General features: G+C 37.5%; 1 protein-coding gene across 2 annotated transcripts in view; it reads right to left on the reverse strand.

Moving 5' to 3' along the window:
• Positions 1–1154: 1154 nt before the first annotated feature.
• The window catches only part of LOC132379624 (short/branched chain specific acyl-CoA dehydrogenase, mitochondrial-like), a 31347-nt gene continuing 6360 nt past the window's right edge, over positions 1155–26141 (reverse strand). Inside the window, exons 2-11 of one of the 2 annotated variants that reach the window (XM_059947756.1) lie at positions 25067–25235; positions 18275–18375; positions 14930–15136; positions 13632–13802; positions 8735–8860; positions 5938–6030; positions 5035–5124; positions 3214–3351; positions 2738–2837; positions 1155–1674 (exon numbers count right to left, since the gene is read on the reverse strand). In XM_059947756.1, the coding sequence (XP_059803739.1) occupies positions 1604–1674; positions 2738–2837; positions 3214–3351; positions 5035–5124; positions 5938–6030; positions 8735–8860; positions 13632–13802; positions 14930–15136; positions 18275–18375; positions 25067–25235 (1266 nt within the window). In that variant the 3' untranslated portion in view covers positions 1155–1603. The remainder of the gene's footprint in view (positions 1675–2737; positions 2838–3213; positions 3352–5034; positions 5125–5937; positions 6031–8734; positions 8861–13631; positions 13803–14929; positions 15137–18274; positions 18376–25066; positions 25236–26141) is intronic. The other variant, XM_059947757.1, reaches the window with a different exon arrangement.

Below are 26141 nucleotides of genomic sequence, written 5' to 3' on the forward strand. Positions count from 1 at the left end.
CACGAGGCTGGTACCTATAATTTTCTGAGCTACATCCACAGCTCTTTGCAATTTTTTGTGGCTCTGTGCAGAACAGTTGCCTTACCAAGCCGTTGTGCATCCAAATGGTGCAGTACATTGATAAAAATTGGTAAGAGATACTAAGAAGTCTTCTTTGATTTCACAAAGCCTTTTAATTCCATCTATCTGGAGGAACATCCTCCTCAAATTCATCTCCAATGGATGTATAATGGAACCATTCTCAGGAAAACCCACACCAAACAAGGCTGGGTCACTTGCACCAAATATTATTCTCAAACTTTCTCACTGCAATGTTGAACTACACTTAAAAAATCTTCCTGTGGTGTGAGCTAATTTTCAGAACTCATAATGCATATCAGAGTGATGCCCTACTAATAGCCTATTAGTGAAGCATTTAGCCAGTAGTTTTGGGATGGCAAGTGGCATGAAGAAGGCTGCAGAAAAGCCATGAGGAAAAGGATAGCCTGAGTGTCAGCTTCCCAGAGAGGCTGTGTAAGTTCTAGCAAAGCAGGTTCTCATAAGGATTATAAAAGGGCTGCCTTACGAAGGTGGCTGAAATGCTTGTAACATTTGTTAATTTGCTACAATGCTAATGTACAAAGCTGAGTGACTCATTAAATCCAACAGGGCCCATATTTTCCAGCATGGAAATGGTGGCCAAAACCTTCACAAAACTAGCTGACCCAACCATCAGACAGCTGCGTCCTGGCTTCCATTAAGCAGAAGGAGAAATGAGACATTATAAAAATATATTCTCATGAGATGATGGCATTTCACCATTCAGAGCATTTGAGGAACAAAAACACTAGGCACAATTTCTTAGGTAGCCTTTCAAACCATCTTGTCTGTGCAGGCTCTTTGACAGAGCTATTCAATTTGGTCCTACACTCCAGTATTTTTCCTCAAGAGCCTTGCAAATTAATTCACTTCAATCACTGTGCTGAATTATCTTCTGAAAAGGTTCTATGTAATCTGATTCCACCACACTCAGGGAGTATATTCCAGATATTAAATTTGAAAGAAAATATTTTTTTCAACAATTTACTCTTTCTTTTGCTAATCACCTTGAATCGCCAACTCCAGTTTACTAACCCAATTATCAGAGAAAATATACTTATTGTAACTGAAAGATGTGCATTTACTTTACAGTTTATTATGAAAAGTACAGACAATTAAATGCAAACAGAAAACCACAAAGTGAAGATTGTTTGTAATCAATGTCAGAAACAATCTCAAACACAATTTCATTTTGAGGATAGTTAAATATAGACAGTAATTAATGTTTTTCTATTAATACCAAGATCAGCTCTTACAAGTAGTGCTTCATAAATACGGATTATTTACAAACCACCTTCTGGATACCAAAGAAATTGTGCAAAAAATCTTTATTAATGCAAAAACAGAACTCAATCCACCACTTTGTAACATTATTTGGAGGTGGTTCAGGGGAATATTTTTAGAACCACTGAAATTGTTTTACTCGTGAAACTTTATAATAAAGTACATAAGATGGACAGTAATTGCTGAAAAGCAGTTTGTTGATCTGCAGTAAACTGTGTTCATACTATGTTATGCAGCAATGCTAGAATCCTTGATCTATCAATTTTGCAATTGTATTCAATTGGATATTTGAAGTTCCTTCATATATTGAACCTGAAAAAGGACAAAAAATAAAATTACAATTTGCAAATGGAAAAATAAATCCAAAAGCTCAAGACAAAATAGGTTTATTTTAGATATTGCAGCTTGTCTTACTGACAAACCAAACATGTGAACTAGCCATCCATGGATCCCACCCGACCAGGTACTGTGTGCTGGATTAGTGGACGATCGCACAATGCAGGAGTTGGTGAGGATTCAATGATAAGTTGGAGCAGGTAGCAAAATAAAGAGTTTGTCGTCTGGAATGTCCCTGACAGCCTTTAATGTGGGCTGAAACCACAGTCGCATCTTCTGCATCCCTAGGAGGATTCTCTTTTAAAAACTGTTTTAAGTTTTGGTATTTAGAGATATTTAAATACTACAAAATAAAAAGTAAATTTAAACATTAAAGTTGAGAGATGATGATTTAAATTCAAAAATATATAAAGCTGAAATGAACCATGAAGATGTGATGCTGATCCTCAAGCTTACGTTACTCTTTGCTGAAACAGTGCAAGAGCCCAAAGACATCAGGCTGGGAGTGAGATGGAAAATTAAGGAGGGAGGTAACCAGACAATCAGAGTTACTCTTGTGACCACACAGGGGCGGCATGGTAATGTAGTGGTTAGCATCACGCTTTACAGTGCCAGTGACCCAAGTCCGATTCCCACCGCAGCTTATAAGGAGTTTGTATGTTCTGCCAATGACTTTATGGGTTTCTTCCAGGTGCTCCAGCTTCCTCCCCCATCCAAGGGTTGGTCATTGTAAATTGTGACTAGGCTAGGGTTAAATTAGGGCTTGCTGGGTAGCATGGCTCAAAGACACAGAAGAGGATAAATAGATAGATGATAAATGCATAGATAATAAAACTACAAAATATTCAGCCAGTCTGTGTCTGGTTCTTCAACATAGATAACACCATATTACGAGCATCAAATGCTATACACAAAATACTTCACAAGAGATTTTAATGCAGTGATTAACAGCAGAGAAATTAGTTACCACTTTGAAAGTCATGCTACAATTAAGCCTTGATCACGCCAAGTGAAATCATGAAAAGCAGTTTTTCTTTACCTATTTTACAATCTCGATAGTATTTTTCTATGGGATAATCTTTGGTAAAGCCAACTCCTCCCATCCATTCAATACACTTGGCAGAAGTCTTGGCTGCGATCTATAATAGATAAGTAGTCTTGTCACTAATATACAGTATGTTACTATTCATTCGCTCATCCAAAGAAAACAAATACTGAACATGTTTCTCTTTAAAATGAGTAAGCAGGCTATTATCAGGCACTCTGTAGTGGTACTCCAGAATAATCCTTCTGTTTTTGTTTTCTTTTCTAACTGCCCCTAATGAGAAATATGCAACCCTTTTCCAAACATGTCTAAAAGACCCAAAGCTGGACAGTCGCTCTTGCTGCTTAAAATTTGCATTTTAAAATTTACTGAAGGAAATAGCGTGTTTGATTCAACTCTTAAAATAATCAAATATATTTCAACCTCTCTTAACCTCCAAAATGATTTGCCCGTTCCACGTTTTATTTTACCTCAGAAGTGTAGTACTTTGCCATACATGCTTCTTTAATAAAGGGTCTCCCTGCCTCTTTCAGTCGAGCAGCATTGTATGTAAGCAATCGTGCAGCTTCCAGCTGGGTAGCAATCTCAGAAATCTGATGCTGCATGCCCTGTATCAATAAGGGTGGAATGAATTTAAGTAGTTGAAGTGGAATTCAAAAAGTACTATTGTTAATTGAACCACTACACCCAAGCATAATTCAACATTTTGAAACTAGACAACACACACAAAATGCTGGAGGAACGGGAATCAAAATCCTGCTGTGTGTGTTTCTTGGATTCCCAGTAACTGCATATTTTCTCATTTTTTTAAAAAACTAGGTATTCATAAAATCAGTGACTTACTCTATTCTTTTTTTTACACCTGATAATAACTTAGTGCATTACAAACATGAGAAAATCTGAATAAAAAGATGGGGGAGAAGAGAAAGAGGTTAGCTGGAAGGTGACAGGTGAAGCCAGATTGGTGAGGAAGACCAAGGGCTGGAGAAGAAAAGATCCAATAGGAGAGGAGAGTGGACAATAAGGGAAAGTTTAAGAGGACCCAGGTGAAGTAATAGGTAGGTGAGGTGAAAGGTCAGGGTGCGGAATAGAGGAAGGGGGTAGGGGAAATTTGTTCATCGGAAGGAGAAATTGATATTTGTACCATCTGATTGGAGGGTATCCAGAGAGAATATAAGGTGTTGCTCTTCCTCCCCGAGGGCGGCACAAGAGGAGATCACGGATCAACACACTGAAATGGGACTTAAAATGTTTGGCCACTGGGAAGTCCAACTTGTGGCAGATGGTACGGAGGTGCTCAATGAAGCAGTTCTCCAAGTTACAATGGGTCTTATCAACGTAGAGGAGGCCGCATTGGGAGCACCAAACAGAACAGACCCCAGCAGATTCACAGGCGAAGGACTGTTTGGGATGCATTAATCAAACTGTTGCAAGATATTTTAGTAGAATTGAATGGCCTGGATGTTATGGTATGCAGTGGAAGGTTCTTTACAGTTTTTGAAGTGGAACATGGAATTCAGTCATGGTTTCCACTGTGAATTTGGTACCCAAGTTAACAGGCTGAGCAATTGTGTAAGCATCTTGAAATTAGAAGAGATGAATTGTTAACCTCAGCAGGTGGAAGATAGAATATCTAATTCAATGTCAAAAGGTGTAGATGCTGGATATGCATCTTTTAATCAATTTTTGATGTGAATACTCAACCCAGTATTAACTGCACATCCCCAACTGCCCTTGAAATAATATTCGTGAGATACCTTGTGTAATTCCTGCATCTAGTTCCAAAGGTACCCTCCTCTAGAAACAACGTATTTCCAAATAAACAACCTAGATATAACCTTGGAGATTTTAAAATTTCAATTTCAGGCCACAACCTTCTTAATTTTAACAAACACTCAACTCAAGTCAATTCCTTTTATATTCCATAATCTGATCACTATCTAGTGCAATTATCAGTTCAAAACGAATTATTCTCATTTACAAAAGGTGGCAATCTCAAAAGTGGTCCTTTATAAAGAGCAAACACGAGGAAAACTGCAGATGCCTCCAGGGCTGAGACCCTTCTGACAGCACTTCTCCCTATAGATGCTGCCTGGCCTGCTGTATTCTACCAGCATTTTGTGTGTGGTGTTCTTTATAAAGAGCAAGTAGTTTTCAAATTTATATTCTTCAGTTTCAATGTAGAGTCAGCAGAGAATGTAGGAACGGCTTTCAGAAAGGGCCAGTGAAAGAACAAATTATTTTAAAGAAGGTAAAACAAGGAAACATGAAACCAAATTTGATAACTGTACCTGGAAATCATATATTCTTTTACCAAATTGCACCCGCTGCTTTAAGTATGGGATGGTGTTATCAAAGCAACCCTGTGCCAACCCAAGCATCTGTAAACAACAGAATTAGAAACTACCATTAATGGTTAAAAGAACTAAAATTTAATACATTCATTTATTCAAAACATTCCCCTACACTACTGTTCAATAAAGAAACACTTAACAAATCTGTTTTTACAAAATCAATGAAGATTGCTCATTTCTTCTGGGGCGAAAAGGCCAAAAGACCCCATCCAAGAATACCTAATACTGTGAAAAGCCAGTACTGATCCTGCAAGTTCCCAACTACTCAGTCCATTTCCTAAATTGTTTTATTACTGTCACGTATGATGTACATTAAAAAATGTTCGGTATGCCATCCATACAGGTTATTTCATCACATTAGTAGTGCATTGAGGTAGTAAGAGGGAAAGCAATAAAAGAATTAAGAATAAAGTGTTGCAGTTACAGAGAAAGTCAGTGGATAGACAATAAGGTGCAAGACCATAACGAGATAGATTATGAGATCAAGGGTCCGTTTTAATGTACAAGGGGACAGTTCAATTGTCTTCTTATAAGATCAGGATATAAGCTGTACTTGAGCCTGGTGGTATGTGGTTTCAAGCTTTGGTATCTTCTCCCTGATGGAAGGGAGGAGAAAAGAATTGAGGGTGGGTGGTGTCTTTATGTTGACTGCTTTAATAAGGCAGTGACAAACGTAGTCAAACTAACAAAACAATTTGCATAGTAGACTTCCTAGCCAGCATTTGCTGCTCAGCTACCTCGGTATTTTACCCAGTGATAGGATTACTTCCCATCAATGCCATCAGGTACTTAGAAAACATATTTGCAATCGAAAAGGTATTCATGCATTGATTTACAAACCTGTGCAGCAATCCCAATCCTGCCTTCATTCAGCATTCCAATTGCATATTTGTAGCCATGACCTAGTTGGCCTAAAATATTACTTTCTGGAACCTACAACAGGTAAATATAAAAGATTCAATTTAGAGGAGAAAGTAAGTTAAGGAATACAAAAATCATATTGATAATAATTAATTGGATTTTTATGGCATTTCCCATGTAAGTTACACTGATATGAGATAGGAAGTGTAGTTAGGTGACAGATAGGTAAAGAATGAGCCATGTGGATTGTGAAATTATACATCACAACAAGGGCACTATTAATTATTTTGCATAATATAGAATTGAAGTGGATGAGGGACTTCTGACATTATGCTCAATGGGTAACCAAGTTATTGACCTTAGTACCCAAACTCAAATATAAAAAGTGGATAACAAACAGCATTCATATTCCCAAAATGATAGGAATCACTTTTTTTAAAAAAACGGCTTTTAACTTTTAAATTCCTTTAATGAATCAAGAGAGATAGCATCCAAAATGTAGGGGGGTTATTCCATCTCCTAATTCAAGTACTGTTATTTGTTTTGATATTTTACACCCGCAGTTTGGTGAATTGAGTACAGAGGTCTGTGTATAGCTTACAGTGTAATAATGCTGTGAAAGAATCTATAGTTGCTATATTGGCCTCATTATTCACCTCAGAGTAACAGCAAGCTTCTTCATCTTTCCCACTGAATTACCAAATTGTGTTGGTATAACGAGTATAAGACTGTGGTTGTTCATTATTCATTAATCCAAGTGGAGCTTCTGGCTGTTCCCTTTTGTCCGGAAAGAAGCCAAATGCAGATAATGCAGAAAAGCAGAAACTGGAGAAGAGAAAAACTTAATGTCTGTCCTCCCCTGCACTTTATACTCAGTGGCAACTTGATTAGCTATCTCCTGTACCTAAATAAGGTGGTCACTGAATGTACATTCATGATCTACTGCTGCTATAGCCCAAGAACTTCAAGGCTCGACATGTAGTTATTCTGCCCACCACTGTTGTAATGCATGATTATTTGAGTTACTGTTGCCTTCCTGCCAACTTGAACGTCTGGTTATTCTCCTCTGATCTCTCTCATTAACAAAGCATTTTGTCTGAAGAAAAATGCAGCTCACTGAACGCTTTTTGTTTCTCTGTAAACTCTAGAGACTATTTTGCGTGAAAATCCCAGTAGATCAGCAGTTTCTAAGGTATTCAAACCTGGCACCAATCAATCCATGGTCAACATCACTCAGATCACATTTCTTTCCCATTCTGATGTCTGGTCTGAACAACTGAATCAATTTACAATGTCTGCATTCTTTTATACATTGAGTTGCTGCAACAGATTGGTGGATTAGGTATTTACATTAACAAATAGGTGTACGCAATAAAGTGGCAACTAAGTGTATATCTTCATAGCTTCTCCAAACATTTTATTTAAAAATAAGTTTGGCCTCAGTTAAGGTCTCTTAAATTCATTCAGGATACGCGGCAAATCTTTGCATTCGGCTAATGCAGGGTATCCACAAAGACGTCAGTAATCTCCCTTCAAACTAAGAAAAGTACTGAAAACAGTAATTAAATACTTGAACAAGTTACACAATTATGCTCATCTCATTTACTGTAAAAAGGTAAAAACCGTTTTGGAAAAACAATCCAACACTGGCATTTTAGATTGTAGTTGGAGGTAGAATGGGGTGGGGTTGCTTTCATAGGAGGCAACAGAGATAATAAACATACATTTGGGACAATGAGTTCCGGCAAACTTTGGTGATGAGTTCTGAAACCCAAAGGAAATTTTAAAATAAATTTCAAATGTAAGTGAATTTCAAGTGTAATAAATTTCTTCTTACATTTCTAAGAAAATTTCAATTATGAATTCAGCATAGCTCTTTGCAAACTAGCATTTTACTCACTAAACACAAATTAATTGTTGAAATGAGTACTTTGGCAAGTGTAAAGCTTCATATAAATCAATTATTGTCTCAGTGCTTCTCTTCAGCAATTAATTGAAGAATCTGCTCCAAATGTCAGTTACGGCAAATGTGAAGGAACATGAGTAAATAATGTAACAGACCTCTGATCTCTACCAAATACCCCATTTTTCACACTTAAATTCTGGTCACCTTAAAACAGACAATGAAGTTGAGCAAGGGGTTGTATCATGGTCCAAGAACAGAAATCAAACCCAGAGTCTTAGAACATCAATCCCTGTTTGCCATGAGTTTTGTGAATTATTACAATTATCTGAAGTTTCCAATTTTGAGAACTGGTCTTCAGGCACTATCCAGGTAAGCAACTGCCATCTAGGTAAGAGTTGTTACACATAATTTACAGATCTATTATATTACATTAAAGTACAAAGTTCTTAAGAGCTATTTGCATTACAAGTCAAAATTTTTCAATACTCAAGTTCTCCAATAGCTCACTTGATAATGAGGAGAATTAAATTTTAAGACAAGTAATGATGGTGCCATATTTAATATGAAAATTCAATGAGGAAAGAATTGGCGAAACTACTCGATCCCATAAACTAAGTAGCCATTACTGCTGAAGTCAATGAATGCATTGATGTCAAATGAACATACCATTTGCTTTTGTTATTTTTCAAATAGTTGCCAACAATAAGTAGGAAGGAATGGCCATTTAGTTAAGGTAGCAAGATAGGTGAATGGTAATCATAGAGCCATATCTACACCAAAAGTCAATCCTTAAGACAGAGAGAAATTTGTAAACAACTCTTATACCTAATATTACTGTGACCATTAAATATGCATTTATAAAATATATACCTTGACATTGTCAAAATTGATGGCACAGGTAGATGATGCACGAATCCCAAGCTTATTTTCTTTCTTCCCTACTTGGAGACCTTCAGTATCTTTATCCACTATGAAGCACGTGATTCCTTTATATCCCTGTGAAAACAGGAACCTAGTTTTATCCATCAATTTCCAGTATTTATTGACATTCAGATCTTACTAGCTTTCAATTGGTTTCTAATTCACTCCAATAGAATGGAGCTGGAATTTGCTAGGAAATCCCAGGTGCTTTCTGCCGATTTATCCCTCATCAGTACTGGCAAATTCAGGATTTCAAAGCAAATGTAAAAGTCCCAAACTTAAGGATTAAACTTTAATGATAATTTCCTAGCCCTTCCACCAAACAAACTGTAGAGAAGCCATCACAAAATTAATTGCTAATGGTGTGTGTCAATGTGATCATACCAGGCATCACACATCTAATGATTAGCTTCAAATTGATGTAGTAAAGAATCCAAACATCCAAAGACAAAAAAAAACAAATATGGGTGAAAACCATAATGTCACAACTATGCGTATAAGAAAAGTCACTACATTCAAATTTCAGTAAAAGCACCAGGGAGATGAAGAATTATAAGGCACTGCAATACTATGGCACCCCAGACTGAATGTTCTCATATGAGCCATTGCTGTTGAAGTGAGAATAGTGAAATCTTTTTAGTGTTAAGTTTAGTGCTATGTTCAACCATGCAAACAAATGAAGATGTCATTTTATATCATGCAAGAATATTACCAAATAAAATTGACTTGCAATTACTAACTTCTGCTGTCTAAATATCACAGGTGTATTAATTCATCTTTTGCACAATCTCAAGTTATCCTGTTCTAAAGCAGAAACTTTGAAATGACTTTGATAAAATTCTTCACTAAAATTTAGTTCTTGCTCATTAAGCTCTGAATGCAAGTTGAGTATGACTGAAGCTACTTGTAATTGCAATAATATTTACTTTGATCTTTAAATATTGCACTCGCCACCATAATGAAAAAGTATTTAAATATGTTAAAACAACTATAATAGATATAAACTTTATATTAATAAGGTGACAGATCAAGCAGCAAACTATGGGTCAGTTACTGGTTGCATTACAGCCTAGTATAGAAACACCAAAGTCCTTGAATGGAAAATCCTACAAAAAGTAGTGGATATGGCCCAGTCCATCATGGGTGAAACCCTCGCAACCACTGAGCACATCCACGTGGAATGTTGGTGCAGGAAAGCAGCATCCATCATCAAGGGCCCCCACCACACAGCACATGCTCACTTCTCACTACTGCCATCAGGAAGAAGATACAGGAGCCCTGGGACTCACACCACCAAGATCAGGAACAGTTTCTACCTCTCAATCATCAGGCTATTGAACCAGAGGAGATAACTTCACTTACCTCATCACTGAACTGTTCCCACAACCTATGGACTCACTTTCAAGGGCTCTTCATCTCTGGTTCTTTGTATTTATTGCTTAATTTTATTATTTTCTTTTTTTTCCCCTTTCTTTTTGTATTTGTAATTTATTTTCTTTTGCACATTGGTTGTTTGTCCATCTTGTTAGGTGTGGTCTTTGATTGATTCTATTGTGTTTCTTGTACTTACTGTGAAGGCTTGCAAGAAAATGCATCTCACAGTTGTATATGGTGACATTTATGTACTTTGATAATAAATTAACTCTGAACTTTTAACTTTGTTACATCATAAACACTGTCAAGAATATGGTGAAGCAGGACAGCCTTTAAAGCTTACAGAATAGTGAACTCAACAAATTAATTAAGAATGTGGTGTATGAAACAGGCTGATAACCACAAACAGAATGAGTACGTTGAATCTACTAAGTGTTATGAGTGATGAACAGACCTGAAGGACAATGGGGTACAGAGTTAACCATTTCCCCTCCTGAGAACCACGAACTATTACTGTTGCTATGCTGACCATGAGAAAGAGAGACGGAAAAACAAGCAAGAACATCTGTGACAGATAAGAGAGAGGGGGGAATTGCTGATTAACCGTATTGTGACTCCTTTTTTTAAAAATTATTTACAGTTTTGCTGCAAGGCAATAGTTTGTTCATAAACATTCCTCAGTGGACTGAAGGAGTGGCCTTATTTGACGGACACAGTCATTCAGAAGTGATGGATAGCTGAGTCCCCGTTAGTAGGGATAAAAGACAGGTCTGGAGAGACACCCTCCAGACACGCCAGTGGATACTGATTGAGTGTTGGAACCCACAAGAAAGGTGGGGGCTTTGAAGACCGAACCAGGAGGTTGGTCATTAAGGCTATCAGTGTAAAAGCAGGGCCGGTGGGGAATTGTGTGTGTGTGTGTGTCCACTCATGCCAGCGTGACGAGTCCACCACAGAAGAACGGTCTAGCAGAAGGACGGAGAGGTCATAACTGAATGACCACACCAATACGACGGATTAAGAAAGCAAAGGAAGGTTTGCCTGACTGTAGCTGTTACATCTTGCTCGCTCTCTCTCTCTCTCTCTCTCCAACGATTACAACACAACAACTATAACTACATCATGCACTCATGAACTGAACTGAACTTTATACTTCTCTATGACAATTTATTTACCCCTAGACATCCATAGAGCTTGTTTATTATTATTCCTACACTTTTAGGTTTATTACTGCTAACTTGTTTTATATGTATATTTGCATTATTGATATGGTTTTGCTTATTTTTATTAATAAACACCTTTAGTTTGATACCACCAGACTCCAACGAATTCTTCTTTCTCTGCTGGTTAGACACCCAGTTATGGGGTACGTAACATAAGAAAATACCAAAGAAGTATGAGAACTGAGAACTAAAGTGTGGGGGCGTGTGAGGGCATGCCTTATTTGCCGGTCAAAAGCTGCTTCCTTCATGCTGGGCGTTGATTGGTTCATTTAAAGCCCGCAATGCTCTTTTCCCATTGATTGGCTTGTGCGCCACGGTGCCCATTTTGGGGGTACAAGAGTAGCACATGCTAGAGGTCTGCTCTCTTTTGCTCCTGCCATCCATAGGGCCAGCTGAAGTCGTGACCAGCGCTGAAAGTCCATTGAGAAAGAGCATTGTAGATGTAAATGAGCCCCTTGCATTGGTATCGTTAAGTATCCATTCATAGCAAGCTTAGTTCTTTGGTTTTATAATTCTGGGAGATTTAGCAGCACATCTGTTCAATTAAAGAGCAACTGAATGTACAATATAGTGGTCTTGGGTAGATTAGACAAATGCTTGTTTAGCTAGGTGCCTGGTTTATTGTTTCACTGTTGATTTCTAAATAAATAATTAAAATACCCATTCTTAAATATGTGTCTTCCGTTTCATTCATTGGATCCTCGAACCTGCCCTCCCACATTACAATCAGCGGCAGAATACAGATTAAGAAATAGGAAAGTGAAATATCCACAGGATTGTTGCATCGACACAGAAGGTATTTCTGGTAGAATAAGAGACAATTCCCACAAAGGTCTCAGACAAGAAAATTCTGATTGATAAGGAATAGCTCAATGCACAAAATAAGAAATGGGGCTATTAATGAAAAAATATTTTACCAAAGTAATAAAGGGCAATATAGCTAAACAGTTTGTTAATTAGCAATGAGAAAAAAATCTTAGAGAAGGTGAGCATGAGAAGGAGGATTGACAGAGTAAGAGGGAGTACAAGCACACCAGGAAGAGAACCTCAAGGCAACAGGGACAAAGGAGACCACAACATGAACACCTTGAGGGAGATTAACTCTCCAGGGTTGAGGAAAAGGTTGTGATGAGTTTTGTCAAGAATAGTTTGTTTGTATTGGATGCAAATTACTTAATAAATATGTTATGGTTATTCTTCCACTTTAAGCTGTCGCTAACTACTGGTTTGAGTGACAACTTGCTAGTGCCCAATGAAATTTTAAAAAAACAACTAAATTCTTTGTTATTGCCACTTTAGCTAGTAAACAATTGCTACAAATAATGGCCTGTGGCTTCCCTGTCGGAGTTGAGCTGAATTGCGTGTATGATCGGGTGTTTCTGCAGTGTGACTATTGCACTGGGGCAGGATGGTTGCAGCAGATCCAGAGTGGACTTGGAAGCAAGTCAATATGGTGAAGCAGAGGTGAGGCGTGGAAAGATCCAAGGTTTGATTGATTTAAGAGCCAAGCCAAATTGGAACAGTTGGGCACTGGCCTTTTTAAGCCCGGGGGCAAGGAGCATCCCAAGGTTTGGACAATTCAAGCTCTGGGCTAGACTGAAATGGTCGGGGTGTCAGGGTCAGAGATGAAATACCGGCTCGCTGCTCCATGGGGTTTTGTCAACTCGGTGCTGAAATGAACTCTTCTGATTTGGCATCAGTGAACTTCTGAATTGGCTGCAGTGATGCCTAGCATTGTGAACTCCAGTTCAGAATGCTATTTGCTTTATTGTTTAAGAATTATTTTATTCTTCTTCTCTCTGCACATCAATCAGATTTATCATCACTGGCACGAGTCGTGAAATTTGTTAACTTAGCAGCAGCAGCTCAATGTAATACATAATATAAAAGAAAAATAATAAGTAAATCAATGACAGTATACATATATTGAATAGATTAAAAATTGAGCAAAAAAACAGAAATAATATATTAAAAAAAGTGAGGTAGTGTTCACAGGTTCAATGTCCATTTAGGAATCTGATGGCAGAGGGGAAGAAGCTCTTCTTTCATTTTTTAATGGGTTCTATGTTTTATGACTGCCTACAAGTAGACGAAACTCAAGGTTGTATAAACTATTCATACTTTGATAATAAATGTACTTTGAACTTTGAAACAATATTACTGTACACATATTTATTCAAATGAAAATTCTAAGCATTTGTATAGTTTCCTGAATTCTTCACAGTAAAAACATTAGATCTGAAACTTACATCTGAGGGGTTTGCATTTGCCATAACTAGAAATACTCCAGCAAAATCAGCATTACTAATCCACATCTTGGAGCCATTGATAACGTAGTAATCTTTATGCTGCTCTGCATTAGTTTTCAAAGAGAATGCATCACTTCCAGAATCAACTTCTGAAAGACAGAAACTGCCAACCTAAAAATATTGAAAATGGTTATTAAAGATTACATGTTTTATGGATAGCAACATTGCTACTACTGTAATCTGAAATAAATAACCAATAGCAGGCAAGACAAATGTCTCAAACACCCTCTATAACATGAGATCACTCAGGCACTTACTGAAACGAATCAAATTTGCAACCATATCATTTCCATGTCAGAGCACACGTGATGACACAATTGCCTGCAAACTTAGTAGCTATCCTTGGCAGCATCTCACAATAGTACATCAAGTCTCCCCTTCCAAAAATTTCATCCATTGAGAACGCTGCCCATCTTGATTCTGAACCATTCACCAATGACCAAACTTCCCCAACCTCCCCCAAGACCAGCTGCTGTTTGGGCTTGTGGCTGCTAATCTCCCAAATCCAGCCTAGGAAAATACCTGCAGTCTGACTGAAAGAAATTGCAATAGTTGATCTTCTGTAACCAATTAATTGGAAATCCAGTTGGTGCACCCAAACGGATGAAGAAAAATTTCAGGATTAAATTTTGTCTGTCATGGAACAAGCAATGAAAATAAACTTTATTTAATCTTCAAATCACTGCCAATTTTTCATAAACTAATATTACACTGCATATTTATCACTACAATAATGCACATTTGCATTGTCCAATCAAACATTGACTTATTTCTCATGCGCAGTATAATGGCAGCAAACTTTCTTCAAACAACCGCAAAGAGTGCTTCAGTTTTTTGCCTACCATAATCCAAAGATGTACTGCGCAAGTTAATTGGTCATTGTAAATTGTCCTGTGATTTGATTAGAGTTAATTGGGTTTGTTGGGGGTTGCTGGGGTGAACCAGCTCGAAGGGCTGTGACGGCCTACTGTGCGCTGTATCGGTAAATAAGTAAATTAAATAATAGAATACAACTAATCATTTTGCTGGCTATCCTTAAAAATTGTACTAGGATGGAGGAGGAAAAAAATGCATGGTTACTATATCTTGGTAGAACCTTAGAGTGCTTTAGAGCATTTTAGATCACTGAAAGCTGTTTTATAATTCTGGGCATTTAATCAAGCCAACATTTCAGATGTAGTTATCTTTCAAATACAAAAAAAACTTAAAGAGTTCAAAAGTTTCCATTCACAACTCACCATATCTTTGGCAAGTCGAGGTAGATATTTTCTTTTTTGTTCTTCAGTGCCACATTTCATTAATAATGTGTTGATCAAGGTGTTCTGTATGTCGCAAAGGACTGCCACTGAGGGGTCCACCTTGGCCAACTCTTCAATGACGAGGATAGAGGAAAAGAAGGTTGATTCTGATCCACCATATTTTTCCTGAATTTCAATTCCCATCAACTAAAAACAAAGAATCATAAGTAAGAAACAATTCAAAAAATTATGTCACATTCGGTAAATTAAGTTCCACTAAATGAAAACCCGACACTTTCACTTCCATTTTGCAACAGGCCTGATGAACATGGATAAATAAATGACTGCATACAAAATCAGTGACAATGTTTCTATAAAATCAGAACATCTAAAGAAAATAGATTTTTTGTGACATTAAGATTGTATTTTAGAGAAAAATAAATAATTATGCTAGTAAAGGGAATGCAATTAAATAAATAAGAATGCTTAGAGCAGGAAAAGAATTTCAAGAGATGCACATATTTGCTATATCAAGGGTCCGCCTGTGTTAGAGGATATCAGAACCACTTACTTGTGAATGGAGTTCTTGACTCTATTTTAGGAATGATAAAAGTGCTGATGGTAAATAAAAGAATAGTAAAACTGCACAGCAGGTGTCAGGCATGTAAAAATATCCTAGGGGCATGGGAAAGAAAATGCCAGCTGGTAATCTGTTTAAAATGCGACACTATTCACAGTGCTGCACAAATGAAACAGCATGAAAAACACTATTCATAGCTTGATGGTAACTTGCAATTTTTCAGCTTTCTTCAAATAGTAACTAGAGTCAAGATCCTGACCAGAGACAGAAGAGAGCAAAATGTAAGAATGGAATCATTAATAACTAACTGAAAATGAGAGTGAACAAGTATTTTGTTTGTAATCAAAAAATTATGAACAATCATAGCAGGATTTTCTGAGATTGTGAAGATGAGAAAACAAGAGGGCTTCCATCTAGACATTAAGGATCAGGGCCTGGGATACTGAGCAAGATGTGAGAAAAATTGGGGGTTTTCAAAGCTATTTGGGAACTTGGTCTATGATCAAAGGGAATGAAGATAGAGGGACAACTCGATGAAGTGGGATGGGGGGAGGCAGGTGAGAGATTAAGCCCTTGTGAGAAATAGGATTGTTTTTTTGAGTGGTATGGTGGTGAGGAGAGGTTGGGAAATTAAGTCCAAATCCAAGTATATGGCACTTGATCTTCCAGAGTCTAAATCCGAAGTTCACAGTATTGTTACTTTATTGTTCCAAGAACACCAGATGATAAAGGCACTGGAAATTATATTGTGTGTGCAAAGGTGAATTATTTGAAGACACACTGGCTAAATCTCAGGAGCGAAATGAACTGACATCTGAGTGGATAAAGGCAATTTTCAATGATGTAATGCTGAAAAACACAAGCATCATGGATTTGAATTTTTAGGCCTAAAATGTTTTGAAACATAATACCTATTTCCCCACCATTAATGAGGAAATCAATCAAAGGCAGGCGTGACCACTTTTTGTCTTTATCTGTGCAACATTAGTAAAATGACTCAATGTAGAAAAGTTAAGAATCTTACATTTTTGTTACATACAACAACCGGTGATGGCTTAAAAATAAAGTATTAATCTAGCACAACAGTTTTAAATTCTGATAGGTTTGGAGGAAAGTAAATATAAATTGTCACTTTGGCATCAATTATAACTTGCAATAAGTATGAATAAATAAGGTGAATTAATAAAAATTGTTCTCTTTTTCAAATCATAGACAGATCTTATTAATTTGGACATGGCTATCTATATTCTAGAAACAGCAAAAGAGATGAATGAAAGAAGGTACTCCTTCCAGAGATATGTTAGTGATATCTTTCATGGCTCCCCAACCTTTCAGTCAAATCTTAATTTAACATCTTAACCAGAAGAGCACATTTCTAACAATTCAACATGTTTAGCACTGTAAGGAAATATAAAGATAGATATAGGCTCAGAAAATTCTTAGAATGAACCTTGAAATCTTTCTTGTTCATCAAAAGGTGAGAGGTTACAAACAGCCAAACTAAATAGTCATATTTATAAATCAGCTTTAAAACATTTTTCCTACACAACTCTGCATTTTCTCTATTTGTTCAATAATTCCCTTTGTAATTGCTCGGTGCAACAAATTGAACTTTGCTAATTATAACAGTTGAGGAGAGCAGTGCTCATTGTTACTATAGAGTAGGTAGAACAACTTTAGATAACTGCACAATGACCATGACAAATAAGCTGTGAGAGGATACCCTCTACTTTAGTCTATTATTTCAGTGGACTTTGCTGAAAAACTCCCAACACTAAGTGTTCTATCAAGCCTCTGTTGTCAGAAGCTTATATTAAAATCCTTCCCTCTGAAAAATATTTTCAAATTTCATTCCCTTCAGAGTTGCAAATGTAGAGATTGCATTTAAAGTAGATGTTTTATGCTACAAATTCACTTGACAATTAGACTACTCCAATTTATTTCAACAGAATGTTGACAATTTGAAAAGGTTATACATTTCTCAAAATCACATCAAATGTAGAGCTCTTAAAAGCAAAAGTGCAATAAGCTTCAACCCAAACTAAAGACTTACAATGTAAGAATAATACTATGTCTAGTTTAACAAAAACATGTTTGGACACAGATATTTTCATTGAATTGAGAAGTTGCGAGAGTATCTTTAAACAAATAGTGTAGAATTAGTGCAAAAAGATTGGTGATGTTTATCAGAGGGCCTGTTTCCATGTTGTATCTCTCTATGAATCCATGGCCTGTTAATTTCCATATGGAAGAGTTCCTTACTTACTTCACCGAGGATCCTTACTATCCAAGGTTAAATTATATGTATTGTATAAAACTGATAAAAGGAGTTTTGCTCAGTGTTCAGAGAATTGTACTTTCTCCCCAACACTTTAATTGCCGTTAAGCAGCCTGACCAGGTACATAACTAATTTGTGCAATGTACGTACAAGAAAGAAACCAGTAATTTGTCCACATGACAAACATGTAGAGTGTACAAACAAACTTCAAATTTTTAAACCATTAGAGAGGATGTGCATACCTCTAGTCCATACTGGACTAAACATAACTTTCTGAGAAACTGATGATTAGCTATATAATTTAATACTGTTTTAGCTAATTTAAAGATAAACAAAAAGCAACGATTTACCAAATTATGTGCAAAGTTTTGGCACTGGAAAAAATTCTAAACACAATCATCTGAAGCATACAGTTAATATCCATGACCTTTGGAGTTTTGGTACAGAGTAACAAACATAAGACTTCTCCAACAAAATATTACTAACCCCTTGTTCAAACAATCCTGCAATGACAGATTCATCCATGTGAGACTGCTCATCCATTTTGTGCACCAGTGGTGATATTCGCTCCTGAGCAAACTTCGCAACTAAAAAAAATTCAAAGTTGTCAGAAAGAAAAAATTATACTTCACCCCACTGAAAAAGTAAAGATACTGAAATAAAGTATACAGTATTTTTCATAGTTTACAGTTAGGAATTTATATCATCCATTTCTTTTTGATGTTCTTATCTATTCATCAGAGTGATGGATCCCACCAGCAGGAGTGACATTTTTCTACTCTACACAGTGTTAGTATCATGTATTCAGAGGTTGATATAGCACCTAAACCAGAAAAGAAATATCTTCGATAATATCTGAAGCAAGCAACTGAGGTCTGAGGTCTGGTAGATCTTAATTCCTACTCTCTTCTTACAGTAACATTATAAAAAGGTGATTAACTCAAAACCTGGATTTAAAAATAAGGAAAAATATACATTGAAATAACAACCAAAACCGATCAAACATGTCCATACAGCTAACCTCTCAGAATGAACCAGGATTACAATTTGAAAGATACCTTGATCACAGAATGAAATTTTACTGATTTAATCTCCTGTTAAAACTCTACCTGCTCTAGTTTTCACCTCAAAATGCAAAGGACAGAATAAGTTATTTGCAGTTATATGGAGAAAAAACCATTCCGAATGGTTATAGAATTGCAAATTTTACAAAAGGGCAAACCATAAAAAAAAAACTACACATTATTCATTGTCTAGATACTCTTCTTAATAATAGCAATGCCAGATTGTCACACAATGAAATCTACTAATATAGTACAACAGAATTAAATGCAGGGTACAATCATTACTTATCATTAACTCTTATATTTGCCATTACTTGATCAGTACTTTGGTTCACATGAACATAATGATCTGGAAAACAGCAAGAGGTTGGTTATTATTGAGAAAATTAATTACTGGCATCTGAATACTTAGTTAGTTGAAGAAATCCAAAGTTGCTATTAAGTTTGGTCTAATCCTTGAAAATATTCATGTGCTCTCACCCCAACTAAATGTTGTCCATTCATTATAAGTCCACTAGTAAATCAAATTGCTTTAGAGTGAACAAACAATTGTAGCTCATACTAAACCCCATCTTATCTTCCATAACACAAGTTTATCTTGGATCCACCATCCACCGGTTGAATTTCGAACACACTGTCATTGTTATATGTAAAATATTGATTAAAAAAGTTAAACAAATCACAGCCTTTGTTTCTTAAAATGTCCCATTTTTTCCTCCATGTCTTTTTCTTGTGCTATTAATTTCTAGTTATTCTTCTTTATTTCTAACATCATCATCATTATGTGCCATGTCATATGATGTGGGCAATCCTGGTCTTTCCACAACCATGATTGTGCTTGGCAAATTTTCTACATAGGTGGTTTGCCATTGCCCTTTTCTGGGCAGTGTTTTTACAAGACAGGTGACTCCAGCCATTATCGATACTCTTCAGAGATTGTCTGCCTGACGTCAGTGGTTGCATAACCAAGACTTGTGATATGTACCAGCTGTTCATACCACCACCCACCATCTGCTCCCATGGCTTCATGTGACCCTGATTTGGTGGGGGGGGGGGTGGTAGGGCTAAGCAGGTGCTACACCTTGCCCAAGGATGACCTGCAACCTAGCGGAGGGAAGGAGTACCTTACACCTCCTTTGGTAGAAACATATCTCCACCCTGCTACCCATACTGTCTAATATTTCTTCTAATTTAGTTTGTTTCTAGTTACTTCCCATGAGTGTTTCTTACTAAACGTGTCAGCAAAATGGAAGAAATGCATAAAAACAGTAAGACAGATTTAAGATTGATTTTGGTGCTGGGTGGTGGTAATTGTTGAAGAAGGTTCCCACTCGGTCCTAATAATGAACACAAGCAGGTAACTGAAAAAATCTTTTGGGGGAAAAAGGTGACGAGTGACAAGATGATCAAAAAGACTGTGTATGTTTTCTCCAATATCAAACTGAAATAACAATATTAAAATAAATGAATCAGGATATACCCCTGTGAAGGAGTGAAGAGCGAGTTGCTCTTCTTTCACTGCTACCTCGCCGTATCCACTGTATATTTACTACTGGAATTAAAGATTAGAGTTATAGAGTCATAGAGCAATTCTGTGCAGATATAGGCTCGCAGCCCAACAAATCCAAGTGCCCACCAGCTAGTCCAAATTTCCATCCTTGCATGGATGTTGGTGTGAACTGTGTGGAGATGCCAGGATAGAAATATTAGGACTGTATTGTAAGTAGCTGATAGGTGGTGTCATACCCATCCCCTCTGTTCAGGGACAGGTTTTCCAGCTGACAAAGATTGGCTTCTTTAACCCCTCGTTCAAACTACCTGTCCAAAATATGCACATTGTTATCAAAGGAATGTCCTTTGTCTTTTAGGTGTAGATATACAGCTGAGTCTTGACCTGAGGAGTTAGCCCTCCCATGTTGGGCCATCCTTTCATGTAAAGATAAGATTAATGACCATCTCATTGCCTCTACAACTCTTAGTGACCATTATATAACTGCTACACCTTGAAACAACTCAGTGTTTATAAGCTGGAGAACTACCCACCATGGATTAGAACTCAAGAAGCCACTTGGATGAGTGGCAAAATGTCTTTTAAACAATACAGCAAGCCCAGTTGCCTGATTTACTGCTGCTTGATATACAATGACCTGGCTGACTGAGAACTTCCATAGACAGATAACTATAAAACCACTTGGGATTTTCCTTAACCTTACCTGTAGGATCCAGTTCATTCCCTCTATTTGCTCTCCCGATTTTCCTCAAAAGCATTCTTAATCTTTTTCCAGTCATTAAAAGATTCACCTGCTCCATTTCTCCTAAGTCTGAAACTATAGATAATTTATCCAGTCTGAGTTTCCAGATCATTTGCAAGGTGTAGTCAATTGGATGAGCTTAACCTAACTAACCAGAATTTCAATGTCCATCATCAGTCAAGATACCCTAAGATTCCTAGATTTATCCTTTACCCTAACAGGAACATGCTGCTCCTGGACACTTGCTACCACTCTCTTAAAATCCTCCCATGCCTTTAGTTCCTTTCCTTTCAAATACACCCATCACAGAAAAATACAGATCCTGCTTAATTCCCCCCCCCCCCCAAATTAGCCCTGCTGCAGTTTAGGGCACTAACCTGTTGAACGGTTTATCTTTTTCCCATCACTATCTTAAAACAAAGAGAATGATGGTCACCAGGGCAAAAATACTCCCCGAGACTTCCACTTGAGTTTCTTCTGTCTCGTTACAGAAGTTTCTTGGGTATTATATTATTTGAATAGGGACTATCGGATTAGTTAACTCTTATCTACAAAATCTGAATGGTATTTATTGCAAACTGATAGAAAAAGAACAGAGCACGTTGGCTTTCTTTTGTCTTTGTTCTTTTCCTGCTTTCACCTTCTCTTGCTACTGGGCTCTTGTTTTCACTACTCTTCTTTCCCAATCCCTTTGTCCTTAGCTCTTCATAAACGATCGTAAGCAGTGATTTTTTGTGCCTCATTCTTGAATTCTGAAGAACCTCAAATCAACAACATCAGCATCCAACACATCCTAACTAGTCCCTTAACAATCTGGGTGGCGCAGTCGAAGCTGGGGAAATTTAAGTCTCCCAATAATACAATTCTAATATCCTCATCACCAAAAGCAATTTCCCTATACAACTGTTCCTCGAGTTCCCGCTGACTATTTTGGGGTCTGTTATGCAGTCCCTCTGGAATGGCCACCCCCTTGTAGAATTCTAAGTTCTACACAAAAAGTCTTGTTCAATGACCCCCTCAAGAATGTCAGCTTTAAGTACTACTGTTACATCCATCCTTATCAAAAAGGCTACACCTTCTCCTTGCTCACCTGTACCTCTATCATACCAATAGCATCTGTATCCTAGTACATTGAGCTGTCAGACCTGCCCTTCACTCAGCCATGTTTCTGTTATGGCTAAAACATTGCAGTCTTCAGCGCCAATCCATGCTCTGAGTTATCCAGGGTTTACTGAAAACCTGACCAAATTTGAAAGCAGGGTTTTATTTTCTTTCTGCAGGGATCATTTTCTGCGATTCACTTGTCCATTCTTCCCTCTCCATTGATCTCCCTCCTGGTACTTATTCCTGCAAATAGCACAAGTGCTAAACTTGCCTCTTCACCTCCTCCCTCACTGACATTTAAGACCAAAATCGTCCATCCAAGGTGAGGCAACAACTCACGTGAAAGTCTACTGGGGTTATCTACTGTATCCAGCGTTCCCAGTGCAGTTTCCTCTACACAATCACACCCAACATATACTGGAGGACTATAACAGGGAGGAATTCCAGGTGGCCAACCAGTTTAATTCCACTCCCCATTCCCAATCCGACTTGTTGCCCCATGGCCTCTATTAGTACTAAGATGAGGGCACTCTCAAGACAATACATATTCTGTCTGGTTAGCCTCCATCTTGATGGCATGAACAGTGATTGCTCCAACTTCCCATAATTTCTCCCCCCCACCCCCTACTCTCCTTTTCCACTGTCCATTCTGGTTCCATTCTCTTCTCCTACCTACCATCTCCCTCTGGTGTCCTCCTCTGACCATGATCCTTAAAGATGGATGCTGCTTTTTAAAGATATCAGCTTTTGAATATGTCCTTGAAGCTGGGAAGGTTAGTGTCCATGATGGCTGGCTGAGTTTACAACTTTCTGCCGCTTTTTCTGACTGGTGATGCAACCAGTTAGGATGCTCTCTGGTACATCTGTAGAACTTTGCTAGTCTTTGGTGGCATACCAAAATCTCCTCAAACTCCTAATAAAATATAGCCGCTGTTGTGCCTTCTTTATAACTTTATCGATATGTCGGGCCCAGGATAGATCCTCAGTGATGTAGACATGCAGGAACTTGAAACTGCTCACCCTTTCCACTGCTGATCCCTCAAGGAGGACTGGTATGTGTTCCCTCAACTTCCCCTTCCTGAAGTCCACAATCAATACCTCGGCCTTACTGACACTGAGTGCAAGGTTGTCGTTACCGCACCAGTCAATGAAGGCAAAAGTAGAACAGATGCTATATACTATAGCATTTTCTTTTCAATTAATTTCAAACTACATACAGGGTTTAATAAAGAGTGGAAATCAAACTACCCCAGATGAAAACATTCCAACTGACCTTACATGAGGCTGCTTAACAAGATAAAATCCAGTGGTGTTACAGGAAGGATACGGGAATGGATAGAGGAATGGCTGACAGGCAGGAGGCAGCGAGTGGGAATAAAGGGGGCCTTTTCTGATTGGCTGCCAGTGTCTGGTGGTGTTCCTCTGGGATCAGTATTGGGACTGCTTCTTTTCACATTGTTTGTCAATGATTTAGATAGTGGAACTGACAGCTTTCTGGCAAAGTTTGCAGATGATACAAAAATAGGTGGAGGGGTAGGTAGTGCTGAGGAAGCAATGCGATTGCAGCAGGACTCAGACAAACAGGAAAAATGGGCAAAACGTGGCAGATGGAATACAATGTTGGGAAATGTATGACAATACATTTTGGTAAAAGGAACAATAGTGCAGACTATTATCTAAATGGGAGGAAAATTCAAGAATCAGAGGTGCAAAGGGACTTAGCAGTGTTTGTGCAAGACTCCCAGAAGGTTAATTCACAGGTTGTCTGTGGTAGAAAAGGCAAATGGAATGTTGACATTTATTTCAAGGGCATTAGAATAAAAAAACAAGGCGATAATGTTAAAGCTTTATAAGACACTAATCTGGCTACACTTGGAGTCTTGGGCCCCTTATCTCAAAAAGGACGTATTGTCATTGGAGAGAGTCCAGAGGAGGTTCACAAGGATGATTCTGGGAATGAAGCGGTTAACATATGAAGAGTGTTTGGCAGCTTAGGGCCTGTATTCAGTGGAATTTAGAAGAATGCGTGGGGATTTAATTGGAAACTACCTTATGTTGAAAGGACTAGATAAGGTGAATGTAGAGATGTTTCCTCTATTGGGGGTATCCTGAATTAGAGGGCACAGTATCAGAATTGAGGGGCTACCTTTTTGAATAGAAGGAGGAATTTTTTTTTAGCTAAAGAGTGGTGAATCTGTGGAATGCTCTGCCACAGACTGTCCTTGAGGCCAAGTCTGTGGATATATTTAAAGTGGAAATTGATAAGATTCCTAATTGGTTGGGGTATCATGGGATATGATGAGAGGGAAGGGGTACGGGTTTGAATAGGATCCAGGATCAGCCATGATGAAATAGTGGAGCGGACTTGATGGAATGAATGGTTTAATTCTGTTCCTATGTCTTATGGTCTGTCTAGGTGAGCTTCCATCATGAAATAAAAACAATAGTAAAAGTGATTAAAGTTACAAACTGATTTTTCATGATGCATCAGTCAATCCTGCAATATTACTCACATAAAAATCATAGTGGAGAAACTGGGGCCAATACAAAAGTCTTTAAGAAAGGAACTAGAATCCAGCAATACAGCAGTGTATTAGTTAGGAGGGGAAACTGTCACTTTAAAAGATTTTGTCTGAACTGTTGGAATTGCCTAAATCAACGTATAGAATGCACAAAACTCGAGTGTAGCTGCAGGCCAAAGAGAAACAACTGGAGTAGTTATCCTTCAGCCCTACTTGAGCCCAGCTTTCTAAGAATGAGTCCCTCACATTTGCATTCTACTGGCTTGTAATTTTTGGTAAAATGACATGTCTTTATAATGTCAAACTATAGTAGGAAAATCAAATTAAACATCAAACCTGTTTCTTTCATCATTATCTCTTCTTCTGTGAAACTCTGTAGTGGTGCATGAATGCAGCCACTAGTTGTCCTGTTAACAACAGCAGCTTCTGCATTGGAAGATCTTGAAAGCCTTGGCTGAACCCCTGGAAATGCTGAACGCCAGGGTCTGACAATAACTCTTCCCAGCTTTTGGTCATTTATGCAAGGAGAATAGTAAAACAAAGAGAAAAATATCCATTGCCAACATTAATAAAATGCATTCCCTATTGACTTATATTTGAAATCAACACATTCTATAATCATAGAAATGCATAATCTTATTTAGAAGCATAACCAGATTCAAACATCAATCTTAAAGTTGTCATATTCATTTATTTTTTCTTATATTCAATACTGAATAATATAATTTGTATATTCTTTATCCAAATTGTTGCCAGACTGTCTCGTCAGAATTAATATCTCCTCCCCTAAATTTGATCAATTTTCATTGTTTCAACAACTTGTCATTGATACAGTTAGTAACCACATAACTCCCAGCATGGCACTTAAATCATTAATTTTCTACCCTTCAATCCATGAATTTGCCACTTGAAAACCTGTTATGAGTTTCCATTGCTTTGAAATAATACTTCCTCAAAAATCCTCAAGGAAATCATTTAATTAATAATTTCTCCAATTGCATCCTATATCCAAATGACCAGATTCTAATAGTAATTGCTCAATATTCTCTTAATGGATCAATTATACTAGTTAACCCTGCAGGGCCATTAAGTTGTAATTGGTTTATTATTGTCGCATGTACCATTATACTGTGAAAAGCTTGTCTTGCGTACTGTTTATACAGATCATTAAACAGTGCATTGTGCTAGAACAAGGTAAAACAATAATGCCGAAAAGCTTAAAAGCTGCCAAAAAAAGTGTACTGCTCATAAACAACAAATTGCAAGATCATAATGAGGTAGATTTTAAGAACAAGAGTCCATTTTATCATACAAGAGGTTTGTTGAAGAACACAATGGGATAGAAGCTGCCTTTGAGCTTTGTGGTATGTGCTTTCAAGGTTCTGTATTTTCTGCCTAATGGGAGAGGGAG

The sequence above is a fragment of the Hypanus sabinus genome, chromosome 22 (assembly GCF_030144855.1).
Source record: "Hypanus sabinus isolate sHypSab1 chromosome 22, sHypSab1.hap1, whole genome shotgun sequence".
Taxonomy (NCBI): Eukaryota; Metazoa; Chordata; class Chondrichthyes; order Myliobatiformes; family Dasyatidae; genus Hypanus; species Hypanus sabinus.